Source organism: Carcharhinus amblyrhynchos, chromosome 35, assembly GCF_965287045.1.
Source record: "Carcharhinus amblyrhynchos chromosome 35, sCarAmb.v2.hapA, whole genome shotgun sequence".
In the NCBI taxonomy this organism is placed as follows: Eukaryota; Metazoa; Chordata; class Chondrichthyes; order Carcharhiniformes; family Carcharhinidae; genus Carcharhinus; species Carcharhinus amblyrhynchos.
In genome coordinates this window covers 18,563,033-18,578,664 of record NC_137358.1, presented here as the reverse complement: position 1 = coordinate 18,578,664, position 15,632 = coordinate 18,563,033, and the positions used below count along the sequence as shown (strand labels likewise).

The 15,632-nt window shown below is 47.6% G+C and overlaps 1 protein-coding gene across 1 annotated transcript; it reads right to left on the bottom strand.

The window, feature by feature from the left end:
- Positions 1–926: 926 nt before the first annotated feature.
- timm8b (translocase of inner mitochondrial membrane 8 homolog B (yeast)) lies at positions 927–1,510 on the bottom strand. Its single transcript, XM_080217427.1, has one exon. It carries the CDS (start codon positions 1,236–1,238, stop codon positions 954–956), a length of 285 nt encoding a protein of 94 aa, XP_080073553.1. The 5' UTR covers positions 1,239–1,510; the 3' UTR covers positions 927–953.
- Positions 1,511–15,632: the final 14,122 nt, after the last annotated feature.

Below are 15,632 nucleotides of genomic sequence, written 5' to 3'. Positions count from 1 at the left end.
CTAGCCCTCCACTCACTCACCTCATTCCCAACACCCACCTCCCCCCCCGCCCAGTTCTTTTTCTCTTCAGATTAAAAACCATTCCAGGAGAGTACACCAAGGTTAGTCAAGTTGAAAACAGGCTTTTAATGAGTCGTCTGAGTGTGAGTTACATCAGAGAGCGAAAGAGAAAGTTGCTGAATGACCTTGGACAGGGCAGCAATGCTGAAAACACGTGCAAAACTCACAGCTTTGACAAAAGGGTGGCCTGGGTTTGGAACATCAGCTCTTCTTTTCTCTCTCCTTACAGATGCTGCCAGACCCGCTGAGATTTTCCAGCATTTTCTCTTTGGGTTAAACGTTCCAGACCCGCTGAGATTTTCCAGCATTTTCTCTTTGGGTTAAACATTCCAGAGCCGCTGAGATTTTCCAGCATTTTCTCTTTGGGTTAAATGTTCCAGATCTGCTGAGATTTTCCAGCATTTTCTCTGTGGGTTAAATGTTCCAGATCCGCTAAGATTTTTTCTCTGTGGGTTAAATGTTCCAGATCCGCTGAGATTTTCCAGCATTGTCTCTGTGGGTTAAATGTTCCAGACCTGCTGAGATTTTCCAGCATTTTCTCTGTGGGTTAAATGTTCCAGATCCGCTAAGATTTTTTCTCTGTGGGTTAAATGTTCCAGATCCGCTGAGATTTTCCAGCATTGTCTCTGTGGGTTAAATGTTCCAGACCTGCTGAGATTTTCCAGCATTTTCTCTGTGGGTTAAATGTTCCAGACCCGCTGAGATTTTCCAGCATTTTCTCTGTGGGTTAAATGTTCCAGACCCGCTGAGATTTTCCAGCATTTTCTCCGTGGGTTAAATGTTCCAGACCTGCTGAGATTTTCCAGTCACTTGTCCCTTCGCTCAGCACTGCAGCTTCTTGCAGCACACACCCCAGACCTGGTGGGGGGAAGAAGGCCACCCTGACCAACGCCTCAATGCCCTCCCTTCTGCACCATCTGGGCGAAGCGGTTGGTGATGGCCAGCGTGGTGTCCACGAAGCGCTCCACACAACTGACCAGGCAGGTCTCCGTCCGAGAATCCAGGCGGGAGGCCGGCTTGTCCACACACTTATCCCAGCAAACCTCGGTGAAAGTGTGCACCTTCAGCTGGAACTGAGCCTTCTGCTGCTCCAGGGCGATCATCCGCGACAGCTCCGTCTGCTCTGTGCCGCCGGCGGCTGTAGACGACAAATCCACCTCGGGGCTGAAACCCTCCATTAGGCCCGAATCCCGCGGCTGTCACTCAGGAAAAAGGCGGGGCGCACAGACAGGTCCGACTGACCTTCCCACTTTTAAATCAGGCTGACACTGTTCAACTACTAATTGATTTATACTACTTTAAATTTCCTCTAATTGCACTAACTGTGTCAGGATTTACTACTCGGCAGCAAATTAGATGCAGAAAGCAGCTCTTTCTGAGTCTGCCCGTGTGTTAATTTGCATATGTCGAGCGATTAGCCAATCAACTGGAGCTTTGTATCCTCTTCCTCTTTCAAAGGGTTCCTCTCTCTCTCTCTTTGGGGATAGTGATTGGCTAATGGAATAGATTCCCAGCTAAACTGATCCCACTTTGGGGTAAATCCTCAAAATGTTCCTGTGTGATTGGTGCCTGCTGCCAGGGACCCCGGTTCGATTCCTGGCTCGAGCCACTCACTGTCTGTGCGGAGTCTGCATGTTCTCCCCATGTCTGCGTGGGTTTCCTCCGGGTGCTCCAGTTTCCTCCCGCAGTCCGAAAGACGTGCTGGTTAGGGTGCATTGGCCGTGCTAAATTCTCCCTCAGTGTACCCGAACAGGAGTGTGGCCACTAGGGGATTTTCACACAGTAACTTCATTGCAGTGTTAATGTAAGTCTGCTTGTGACACTAATAAATAAACTTAACTACTCTAATCCCATTTTCCAGCCCTTGGCCTGTATACTTTGGCAGCACATTAGGAACTTCTTAAAGGTTGTGAGGGTCTCGGCCTCCTTTCAGACAGTGACTTCCAGACACCTACTGCCCTTTGGGTGATAATGTTTTTTTCCCTCACATCCCCTCCAAAATTGAAGTTTAAAGACAGTGAATCAGGAATTGAACCCGGGTTCCCGGCGCTGTCAGGCAGCTGTACGAACCACTGTGCCGCCATTCGTGGTTGTGTAGATCTGATGAGCTGAAGGACCTCTCTCTGTGTTGTAGACCTCCAAGACTCTTAGTCATTGCAACCTGTCAGGGACCTGCTGCTCTTTGCAAGAAAGATCATTCAACACAAATCCTAAATGGAATGGAGGTAAAACAAGTGAAGACTAGAAATACTTTGATAAAAGCAAAATACTGCAGATGCTGGAATATGAACAGAAACAGAAAATGTTAGAAAATCTCAGCAGGCCTGACAGCATCTGTGGGGAGAGAATAAAGCCAGCGTTTCGAGGCTAGCTGACGCTTCTGAGATTTCCCAGCATTCTCTGTTTTTGTGCAGGATATACTTCACAGTCATGATGTGGAGATGTCTTCATTGGACTGGGGTAAACACAGTAAGAAGTCTCACAACACCAGGTTAGAGTCCAACAGGTTTATTTGGTGGTAAGTGCCACTAGCTTTCGGAGCGCTGTTTCTTCGTCAGGAGAGTGGGGAGTCTCTCGCATTCTAATCAGTATTCTCGAAACTGTGTGTGTGCCTTTATATGCCCTGTTTGTGATCAGAACTCCCCAGTGAAGTGGATCAGTTCCACTTTCCCGCTTTCTCCCCATAACCCTTAATTCCCCTGTCTATCAGAAACCTATCTACCCGTGACTTAAATATATTTAGCGAGGTAGCCTCCACCACTTCAATGGGCTGAGAATTCCACCCTTTGAGTGAAGAAGTTCCTCCTCAACTCCGTTCTAAACTGCACCCCCCCTTATCTTGAGGCTGTGCCCTCTAGTCCTGCTGTCCTTTCTAAGCGGGAAGAATCTCTCTACCTCTACCCTATCCATCCCCTTCATTATCTTATACGTCTCTATAAGATCCCCCCTCATCCTTCTGAACTCCAACGAGTACAGACCCAGTCTATTTAGTCTCTCTTCATAGTCCAACCCCCTCATCTCCGGTATCAGCCTAGTGAACCTCCTCTGCACTCCCTCCAAGGCCAAAATATCCTTGCGCAAGTGCGGCGACCAAAACTGCACACAGTACTCCAGCTGCGGCCTCACCAGTGCCCTGTACAGTTGCAGCAAGACCTCCCTGCTTTTATATTCTATCCCCCTCGCTATAAAGGCCAGCATCCCATTCGCCTTCCTGATCACCTGCTGCACCTGCAGACTGGGTTTTTGCGACTCGTGCACAAGGACGCCCAGGTCCCTCTGCACCGTAGCATGCTGCAGCTTTTCGCCCTTTAAATAGTAATCCCTCCTACTATTATTTCTGCCAAAGTGGATAACCTCACACTTGCAGGGTTGTGATCTTTCAACAGAACTCAAAACCATTGATTACTTACGCTGCTGTCAATATTTTTGTTCGTCTGTGGGATCTACATGCCACTGGCAGCATTTGTCCATCCCTAAATGCCCTTGAACTGAGCAGCTCGCTTGATCATTTCAGGGAGCAGTTCAAAGGCAACTACATTTCAGTAAGTCTGGAGTTATATGTAGGCCAGACTGGATGAGGACTGCAGATTTCCTTCCCTAAAGGGACATTAATGAACCAGGTGGGCTTTTATAACCATCGATGGTAGTTGTCATGGTCGCCATTACTGAGACTAGCTTTCAATTCCAGATGTTGGCAAGTGCGAGGTGGTCCACTTTGGTAGGAATAATGGTAGGAAGGACTATTACTTACATGGCGAAAAACTGCAGCAGGCGACGGTGCAGAGGGACCTGGGCGTCTTTGTGCATGAGTCGCAAAAACCCAGCCTGCAGGTGCAGCAGGTGGTCAGGAAGGCGAATGGGATGCTGGCCTTCATAGCGAGGGGGATTGAATATAAAAGTGGGGAGGTCTTGCTGCGGCTGTATAGGGCATTGGTGAGGCCGCAGCTGGAGTACTGTGTGCAGTTTTGGTCGCTGCACTTACGCAAAGATATTTTGGCCTTGGAGGGAGTGCAGAGGAGGTTTACTAGGCTGATACCGGAGTTGAGGGGGTTGAGCTATGAGGAGAGGCTGAATAAACTAGGCTTGTACTCGTTAGAGTTTAGAAGAATGAGGGGAGATCTCATTGAGACGTATAAGATGATGAATGGGATGGATAGGATAGAGGTGGAGAGACTCTTCCCGCTCAGAAAGGACAGTAGGACTAGAGGGCACAGCCTCAAGATAAAGGGGAGGCGGTTTAGAATGGAGTTGAGGAGGAACTTCTTCACTCAAAGGGTGGTGAATCTCTGGAATTCTCTGCCCGTTGAAGTGGTGGAGGCTGCCTCGCTAAATATTTTTAAGACGCGGGTTGACGGGTTTTTGATAAGCGAGGGGATTAAGGGTTATGGGGAGAGGGCGGGAATGTGGAACTGAGACACGACAGATCAGCCATGATCTTATTGAATGGCGGGGCAGGCTCGAAGGGCTAGATGGCCTACTCCTGCTCCTATTTCTTATGTTCTTATTCATTTAATTTAAATTCCACCAGCTGCCGAGGTGGGATTTGAACCTGTGCCCATAGCCTGGTTCCTCTGGATTATCATAGAACAAAGAACAACACAGCATGGGAAACAGGCCCTTCGGCCCAACACGCCGCCATTTCAACATTGTGAGTTCCCTCTTCCACCCATGACCTTTGTCTCCGCTTATGGCACTCCACATTGGAAACCAGATTGAGGGGAGACTAATTTAGGGACAATTTGTTACACCAATCAGCCTAAGAGCGCATCTTTGGGGTGTGGGAGGAAACCGGAGCACCCGGAGAAAACCCACGCAAGCACGGGGAGAATGCGCAAACTCCCACAGACACCGGCCCAAATCCATGTGTCTGCACAGCAATCAGCGATAGTCACTGAGCTGTCGTCTTGCCCGTCAGTTGGTCCAGTTTAAGCGTACACTAGTGAAGCACTAGGCAACTCTCAAAACATCCAAGAGCAGCCCTCGTACGACCCACCACGTGTATGCCCCTCGTTGGACAACAAGGTGGACCGAATCGCCTGTGGATTAAAAGAGAAAAACATCAATACCATGCACATCCTTATACAAACATTCAAGGGAATTATAGTTCAGTGACGATGTCATTGTCGGACCCCGGAATCTCTGGATGAACCTGTATCTGGGGGTCACCATTACAGATATCAGAGCAGCTTTCTCGAAGGTTAACCCACGGAAAGTGACTGACGCGGATGGGATACCCGGACGGGCACTCAGATCCTGTGTGGATCAGCTGGCGGGGATATTCACAGATATCTTCAACCTCTCTTTACAACAAGCTGAGGTCCCTATCTGCTTCAAGAAAACAACCATCATCCCAGTGCCTAAGAAAAGCCAAGCAGTGTGTCTTAATGACTATCGGCCGATGGCTCTGAATCCATCATTATGAAATGCATCGAAAGGTTAGTCATGGCACAAATCAATTTCCCCGTCCTGGACTACCTGGATCTACTACAGTTCGCCTATCGCCGCAACAGGTCCACAACTAACATCATCTCCTGGCCCTGCACCCAACCCTGGAGCATCTAAATAACAAGGACACCTATGTCAGACTCCTAACTCACACTCTGCAATCAGTAAGGATAAGCAACAACACCTCCTCCACGATCATTCTCAACACTGGTGCCCCACAAGGCTGTGTTCTCAGCCCCCTACTATACTCCTTATACACCTATCACCGTGCGGCCAAATTCCCCTCCAACTCCATTTTCCAGTTTGCTGATGACACCACCGTAGTGGGTCAGATCTCAAACAATGATGAGACAGAGTACGGGAATGAGATAGAGAATCTGGTGAGCTGGTGCGGCAACAATAATCTCTCCCTCAATGTTAACAAAACAAAGGAGATTGTCATCGATTTCAGGAGGTGTAAAGGAGAACGTGCCCCTGTCTACATCAACGGGGATGAAGTAGAAAGGGTCGAGAGCTTCAAGTTTTTAGGTGTCCAGATCACCAACAACTTGTCCTGGTCCCCCCCCATGCCAACACTATAGTTAAGAAAGCCCCACCAACGCCTCTACTTTCTCAGAAGACTAAGGAAATTTGGCATGTCCGCTACGACTCTCACCAACTTTTCCAGATGCCCCATAGAAAGCATCCTTTCTGGTTGTATCACAGCTTGGTCTGGGATCCTGCTCTGCCCAAGACCGCAAGGAACTACAAAATGTCATGAATGTAGCCCAATCCATCACACAAACCAGCCTCCCATCCATTGACTCTGTCTACACTTCCCACTGCCTCAGTAAAGCACCGGTATAATTAAGGACCCCCCCACACACCCCGGACATTCTCTCTTCCACCTTCTTCCATCGAGAAAAAGATACAAAAGTCTGAGGTCCCGTACCGACCGACTCAAGAACAGCTTCTTCCCTGCTGCTGTCAGACTTTTGAATGGACCTACCTCGCATTAAGTTGATCTTTCTCTACACCCTCGCTGTGACTGTAACGCTACATTCTGCACTGTCTCCTTTCCTTCTTTATGAATGGTATGCTTTGTCTGTATAGCGCGCAAGAAACAATACTTTTCATGGTATGTCAATACCTATGACAATAATAAATCAAATCAAAACCAAATCAAGTTCAAATCTCACCAAATTCTTTGAGAATTTGAATTCAGTTCTTAAACAAGCAAGAAATGAAAAATTAGCATAATTCTCAGTCCTTACACCGTCCACATGTGGCAGACACAACTATTTAAATTAGTCAAATAATGCCAATGATCTAATGAGGAGTTAATTACAAAGGCTTCTCAAACATACTGAATATTTCATTCTGTTCAATGCTTACCCTCTATTTACCCATTTTGAGAGGTCCTGTGGTGTAGTGGGTTAGTGTCCCTGCCACTGAATAAGAAGCTCTGGGTTCAAACCCCACCCCAGGACTTGATAAACAAGGAAGGTGCATTCAAAATGCAGCAAAACAGGTTGGGTATCAACCTACACCTCCTTCCAAACACATCCCAATATATCAGCTATAAGAGTAAGAAGTCTCACAAACCTGTTGGACTTTAACCGGTTATTGTGAAACTTCTCACTGTGTTTACCCCAATCCAACGCCAGCATCTCCACACCGTCACTATAAGAGTGGCAGAGGTTCCTGGTCAGCCAATGCGTGATGTGGAGTGACACCCCTGAATCTCTTTAAGCCTCTGGTAACAGACTAATGACCTGTCCCGGGAATAACTAGCTGCAGAAACAGACAAAAGTCTGCCTTAGTGCACCGCTAGGTGTGGGTAGAGAATTGGAGCTTACCCGTTTCAAAATATCTGCTGATTTCAGACAAAGTCAAGCACTTTTAGATAATTAGCATGGGTAGTTTGCTCAAAATGTTGATTATCATAAAACTACAGTGCAGAAGGAGGCCATTTGGTCCATCGAGCTCACCGACAACAATCTCACCCAGATCCTATCCCTGTAGCCGCACACATTTACCCGCCTTATCCCCCTGACAAAAAGAGGCGATTTAGCATGGCCAATCCACCTAACCTGCACATCTTTGGACTGTGGGAGGAAACAGGGGCACCTGGAGGGAGCTAGAACATAGAACATAGAACACTACAGCACAAACATGCCCTTCAGCCCACAAGTTGCGCCGATCATATCCTTACCTACCTATCTATAACCCTCAATTCCATTAAATCCCATGTACTCATCCAGAAGTCTTTTAAAAGACCCCAGCGAGTTCGCCTCCACCACTGACGGCAGCCGATTCCACTCACTCACCACCCTCTGAGTGAAAAACTTACCCCTAACATCTCCTCCGTACCTGCTCCCCAGCACCTTAAATCTGTGTCCTCACGTAGCGACCATTTCAGCCCTGGGAAATAGCCTCTGAGAATCCACCCTATCTATTCCTCTCAACATTCTCTATCAGGTCACCTCTCATCCTTCGTCTCTCTAAGAAGAAAAGACCGAGCTCCCTCAACCTATCTTCATAAGGCATGCCTCCCAATCCAGGCAACATCCTTGTAAATCTCCTCTGCACCCTCTCAATAGCTTCCACATCCTTCCTGTAGTGAGGCGACCAGAACTGCGCACAGTACTCCAAGTGGGGTCTGACAAGGGTCTTATAAAGTTGCAGCATTACCTCCCGACTCCTAAACTCAATCCCTCGATTAATGAAGGCCAGTACACCATACGCCTTCTTAACCACATCCTCCACCTGCGAGGCCGATTTAAGAGTCCTATGGATCTGGACCCCAAGATCCTTCTGATCTTCCACACTGCTAAGAGCCTTACCCTTAATGTTATATTGTATTGCTATTGGAACTTGCTGCTTTAGGAAATAATCCCAACTAGAGTTTATGAACTCATTGTTGGGGATCCCTTTGCCAATCTGTTTCACCCAATTTATATGAAAATGGAAATCCCCATGAGGTGTTACACTCGATCCCTGAATAATCTTCTGATCTCACTTCTGTGCTGTCATCACCTGACCTCACTTCTATCTCATGGTTTTGCCTCTGTTACCCCCAGACCCAGCTATGGCAATGTTGGCTGCCCCCCCCCCATTTCTTATCTTCCATGAACAGAGATTATCAGAAATTCTGTTGTCCATCCAAAGTCCTATTGCTGGATCCTCTCTGTGCTCGCTGACATACACACAGGCTCACAGTCAAGCAACAAGCCGATTTTAAAATTCTAGTCCTTGTTTTCCAATCCTGCTCCTCTCTGTCTGAGCTCCTCCAGCCCCACAATCCTCTAAGACGTCAGCACTCTGCAATTTTAACGCCCTGCCATCAGTGCCAACCTACAGGTGCAGCAGGTCATCAAGAAGGCGAATGGGATGCTGGCCTTCATAGCGAGGGGGATTGAATATAAAAGTAGGGAGGTCTTGCTGCAGCTGTATAGGGCATTGGTGAGGCCGCAGCTGGAGTACTGTGCGCAGTTTTGGTCGCCGCACTTACGCAAGGATATTTTGGCCTTGGAGGGAGTGCAGAGGAGGTTTACTAGGCTGATACCGGAGTTGAGGGGGTTGAGCTATGAGGAGAGGCTGAATAAACTGGGCTTGTACTCGTTAGAGTTTAGAAGAATGAGGGGGGATCTTATTGAGACGTATAAGATGATGATGGGATGGATAGGATAGAGGTGGAGAGACTCTTCCCGCTCAGAAAGGACAGTAGGACTAGGGGGCACAGCCTCAAGATAAAGGGGGGGGGCGGTTTAGAACGGAGTTGAGGAGGAACTTCTTCACTCAAAGGGTGGTGAATCTCTGGAATTCTCTGCCCGTTGAAGTGGTGGAGGCTGCCTCGCTAAATATATTTAAGACGCGGGTAGATAGGTTTTTGATAAGCGAGGGGATTAAGGGTTATGGGGAGAGGGCGGGAAAGTGGAACTGATCCACTGCAGATCAGCCATGATCTTATTGAACGGCGGGGCAGGCTCGAAGGGCTAGATGGCCTACTCCTGCTCCTATTTCTTATGTTCTTGTGTTCTTATGAATCCCACAGGCTCACCGGGTGAAGAAATGTCTCCTCATCTCCGTCCCAAATGGTCTACCCTGAATCCTCAGACTGTGACCCCTGGGTCTGGACTCCCCCACCATTGGGAACATCCTCCCTACATCTACCCTGTCTAGTCCTGTTAGAATTTTATAAATCTCTATGAGATCCTTCCCTCATTCATCTGAACTCCAGCGAAAACAATCCTAACCCAGTCAACCTCTCCTCGTACATCAGTCCCGCCATTCCTGGAATCAGCCTGGTAAACCTTCACTCCCTCGAGAGCAAGAACATCCTTCCCCAGAAAAGGAGACCAAAACTGCCCACAATACTCTAGGTGTGGCCTCACCAAGGCCCCTGTATAATTGCAACAACACATCCCTGCTCCTGTACCCCAAACCTCTCGCAATGAAGGCCAACATACCATTTACCTTCTTTACCGCCTGCTGTACCTGCACGCTTACCTTCAGTGACTGGTGCACAAGGACACCCAGGTCCCTCTGCACACTCCCCTCTCCCAATTTACAGCCAATCAGGTAATAATCTGCCTTCTTGTTTTTGCTTCCAAAGTGAATAACCTCACATTTATCCAAATTATACTGCATCTGCCATTGATTAACCCACTCACCCAACCTGTCCAGATCATTCTGAAGGATCTCTACATCCTCGTCACAGTTCACCCTCCCAACTTGGTATCATCTGTAAACTTTCAGATGTTACATTTTGTTCCCTTATCCAAATCATTAATATATATTGTGAATAGCTGGGGTCCCAGCACCGATCCCTGCGGCACCCCCACTAGTTACTGCCGGCCAATTTGAAAAGCACCCATTAATTCCTATTTTTTGTTTCCTCTCTGCCAACCAGTTTTCTATCCATCTCAATACACTTCCCCCAATCACATGCGCGCTAATCTGGCACAATAATCTCTTACACGGGACTTTGTCAAATGCCTTCTGAAAGACCAAATATGCCGTGATGAAAAGCACTTTATAACTAAGTTGTTTTAGGATATCCATTTGTAATTGCAAAGAAAGTGGTTTTTCAGTACTTAATATGAAATCGTGACTGAAAACAATTTATATATATCAACATCCTGGGGGTTACCATTGTCTGATAGACAAGGGGAATTAAGAGATATGGGGAGAAAGCAGGAATGTGGAACTGATCCACTTCAGATCAGCCATGATCTTATTGAATGGCGGGGCAGGCTCGAAGGGCTAGATGGCCTACTCCCGTTCCTATTATGTTCTTATGTTACCAGAAACTGAACTGGACTAGCCTTATAAATAATGTGGCTACCAGAGCAGGTCAAAGGCTAGGAATCCTACATAAGAACATAAGAAATAGGAGCAGGAGTAGGCCATCTAGCCCTTCGAGCCTGCCCCGCCATTCAATAAGATCATGGCTGATCCGAAGTGGATCAGTTCCACTTTCCCGCTTTCTCCCCTTAATTCCCCTGTCTGTCAGAAACCTATCTACCCGTGACTTAAATATATTTAGCGAGGTAGCCTCCACCACTTCAACGGGCAGAGAATTCCAGAGATTCACCACCCTTTGAGTGGAGAAGTTCCTCCTCAACTCCGTTCTAAACTAATTCCCTTGTCTATCAGAAACCTATCTACCTGTGACTTAAATATATTTAGCGAGGTAGCCTCCACCACTTCAACGGGCAGAGAATTCCAGAGATTCACCACCCTTTGAGTGAAGAAGTTCCTCCTCAACTCTGTTCTAAACTGCCCCCCGCCTTATCTTGAGGCTGTGCCCTCTAGTCCTGCTGTCCTTTCTAATCGGGAAGAATCTCTCTACCTCTACCCTATCCATCCCCTTCATTATCTTATACGTCTCTATAAGATCCCCCCTCATCCTTCTAAACCCCAACGAGTACAGGTACAAGTCAGGAGTGCAATGGGTTAGTCTCCCCTGCGTGAATTCAGCTCCAACTCGAGAAGCTTGACACAAAATAGCCCTTTTTACCCCTTCCACAAACATTCACTCCCTCCACCAACAGTGGCAATGTTCACCAGAAGCACTGCAGCAACTCACCAAGGCTCCTTAGGCTGCACCTACCTCCGAGAAGGACAAAGAGCGGCAGATACCTGGGAATACCACTCTACAAGTCGCTCGCCACCCTGACTTGGGAATGTGTCACCGTTCCTTCACTGCCACTGGGTCAAAATCCTGGCACTCCCGAGGCGTGTGTACCCAAACCACACGAACGCAGCGCACCACCATCTTCCCAAGGGGAACTAGAGATGAGTAATAAACGTTGGCCCAGCCACCACATCCCAAGAATGTATTTTTAAAAACCTTAAAGACACTTTAAAGGCAGGACCAGGTGACTTACTCCAAAACCCATCCATTCTGAGCTTGTTCTCTGTTATCTTTATGTCATTTGTTTCAGCACCAGAAGATGGTGCAATGTTGCATTAAACATACTGCGCTCTCACCTCATCGAGAGGGTGTTTCATTCCTAGAGCATAGAACATAGAACATTCCAGCGCAGTACAGGCCCTTCGGCCCCTCGATGTTGCGCCGACCAGTGGAACCAATCTAATGACCCTCTAACCTAAACTATTCCAATGTTATCCATATGCCTATCCACTGACCATTCGAACGCCCTTAAAGTTGGCGAGTCCACAACTGCTGCAGGCAGGGCATTCCACGCCCTTACTACCCTCTGAGTAAAGAACCTACCTCTGACATCCGTCCTATAATTACCACCCCTTAATTTAATGTCCCCTCGTGTTAGCCGTCACCATCCGAGGATAAAGGCTCTCACTGTCCACCCTATCTAACCCTCTGATCATCTTGTATGCCTCAATTAGGTCACCTCTCAACCTTCTTCTCTCTAATGAAAATAACCTCAAGTCCCTCAGCCTTTCCTGATAAGACCTTCCCACCATACCAGGCAACATCCTGGTAAACCTCCTCTGTACCCTTTCCAATGCCTCCACATCCTTCTTACAATGCGGCGACCAGAACTGTACGCAATACTCCAAGTGCGGCCACACCAGAGTTCCTGATCAGTAAAGGACTATTCGATCGTAAGCATCACATCTCAACCCATAAGACTAACTTAAACCAGACTTTTTTTGGGGACTTTTAACTTTGCAGCCAGGATAGTTAGAGACCTGGTGGCTTGTGGGGTGCTAAGATTATTGTCACATGAATTAGTGTACATGAAAAGTATACACCACACAGACATAACATACTCTTCATAGAGAAGGAAAGGAGAGGGTGCAGAGTGTAGTGTTACAGTCATAGCTAGGCTGTAGAGAAAGGTCAACTTGGTGCAAGGTAAGTGCGACGGATTTGGGCCAACTAGAAAAATGGGCTGAAAAATGGCAAATGGAATTTAACACAGGCAAGTGTGAGGGTTAGGGTTAGGCACTTTGGAAGGACAAACCAAAGTAGAACGTACAGGGTAAATGGTAGGACTCTGAAGAGTGCAGTTGAACAGAGGGATCTGGAAATACAGGTACAGAATTCCTGAAAAGTGACATCACAGGTGAATAGAGTTGTAAAGAGTGCTTTTGGTACATTGGCCTTTATAAATCAGAGTATAAAAGTTGGAGTGTTACGGTAAGGTTACATAAGGCATTGGTGAGGCTGAATTTAGAGTATTGTGAACAGTTTTGGTCACCTAGTTACAGGAAGGATGTAAATAAGGTTGAAAGAGTGCAGAGAAGGTTCACAAGGATGTTGCCGGGACTTGAGAAACTGAGTTACAGAGAGAGATTGAATAGGTTAGGACTTTATTCCCTGGAGTGTAGAAGAATGAGGGGAGATTTGATAGAGGTGTATAAGATTTTGATGGGTGTAGATAGAGTGAATGCAAGCAGGCTTTTTCCACTGAGGCTAGAGGAGAAAAAAACCAGAGGGCATGGGTTAAGGGTGAAAGGGGAAAAGTTTAAAGGGAATATTAGGGGGGGCTTCTTCACGCAGAGAGTGGTGGGAGTGTGGAATGAGCTGCTGGATAAATGCGGGGTCACTTTTAACATTTAAGAAAAACTTGGATGGGTTCATGGATGAGAGGGGTGTGGAGGGATATGGTCCAGGTGCAGGTCAGTGGGACTAGGCAAAAAAATGGGTCAGCACAGACAAGAAGGGCCAAAAGGCCTGTTTCTGAGCTGTAATTTTCTATGGTTCTATGGTGAGAGTGCAGAATGTAGTGTTACAGTCACAGCGAGGGTGTAGAGAAAGATCAACTTAATGCGAGGTAGGTCCATTCAAAAGTCTGACAGCAGCAGGGAAGAAGCTGTTCTTGAGTCGGTCGGTACGGGACCTCAGACTTTTGTACCTTTGACAAGGTACCTCACAAGAGGTTATTGCAGAAGGTCAGGGGACATGGAGTTGGGGGTAGGGTGTTAGCGTGGATAGAGGATTGGTTGTCAAATAGGAGGCAGAGAGTGGGGGTCAATGGGTGCTATTCGGATTGGCGGTTGGTGACTAGTGGGGTGCCCCAGGGGTCGGTGCTGGGGCCTCAGCTATTTACCATTTATATAGATGATCTGGAGGAGGGAACCGAGTGCAGGGTGTCGAAATTTGCTGATGACACCAAGATTGGGGGAAAGGCAAATTGTGCAGAGGGTGTGGAGAGTCTGCAGAAGGATCTAGATAGGCTGGGCGAATGGGCCAGGAAATGGCAAATGGAATTTAATGTTGGCAAGTGTGAGGTGGTCCACTTTGGTAGGAAGAATGGTAGGAAGGACTATTACTTACGTGGCGAAAAACTGCAGCAGGCGACGGTGCAGAGGGACCTCGGGGTCCTTGTGCATGAGTCGCAAAAACCCAGCTTGCAGGTGCAGCAGGTGGTCAGGAAGGCGAATGGGATGCTGGCCTTCATAGCGAGGGGGATTGAATATAAAAGTAGGGAGGTCTTGCTGCAGCTGTATAGGGCATTGGTGAGGCCGCAGCTGGAGTACTGTGTGCAGTTTTGGGCGCCGCACCTGCGCAAGGATATTTTGGCCCTGGAGGGAGTGCAGAGGAGGTTTACTAGGCTGATACCGGAGTTGAGGGGATTGAGCTATGAGGAGAGGCTGAATAAACTGGGCTTGTACTCGTTAGAGTTTAGAAGAATGAGGGGAGATCTCATTGAGACGTATAAGATGATGAATGGGATGGATAGGATAGAGGTGGAGAGACTCTTCCCGCTCAAAAAAGACAGTAGGACTAGGGGGCACAGCCTCAAGATAAAGGGGAGGCGGTTTAGAACGGAGTTGAGGAGGAACTTCTTCACTCAAAGGGTGGTGAATCTCTGGAATTCTCTGCCCGTTGAAGTGGTGGAGGCTGCCTCGCTAAATATTTTTAAGAAGCGGGTTGATGGGTTCTTGATAAGAGAGGGGATTAAGGGTTATGGGGAGAGGGCGGGAAAGTGGAACTGAGCCACAACAGATCAGCCATGATCTTATTGAATGGCGGGGCAGGCTCGAAGGGCTAGATGGCCTACTCCTGCTCCTATTTCTTATGTTCTTATGTTCTTATGTTACCTTTTCCTGACGGAAGAAGGTGGAAGAGAGAATGTCTGGGGTGCATGGGGGGGTCCTTAATTATTCTGGCTGCTTTTCCCGAGGCAGTGGGAAGTGTAGACAGAGTCAATGGATGGGAGGCTGGTTTGCGTAATGGATTTGGCTACATTCAAGACCTTTTGTAGTTCCTTGCAGTCTTGGGCAGAGCAGGAGCCCAGACCAAGCTGTGATACAACCAGAAAGAATGCTTTCTATGGGGCATCTGTAAACGTTGGTGAGAATCCGTAGCGGACATGCCAAATTTCCTTAGTCTTCTGAGAAAGTAGAGGCGTTGGTGGGGCTTTCTTAACTATAGTGTCAGCGTGGGGGGGGACCAGGACAGGTTGTTGGTGATCTGGACACCTAAAAACTTGAAGCTCTCGACCATTTCTACTTAGTCCCCGTTGATGTAGACAGGGGCATGTTCTCCTTTACGCTTCCTGAACTCAATGACAATCTCTTTTGTTTTGTTGACATTGAGGGAGAGATTATTGTTACCGCACCAGTTCACCAGATTCTCTATCTCATTCCTGTACTCCGTCTCATCATTGTTTGAGATCTGACCCACTATGGTGGTGTCATCAGCAAAC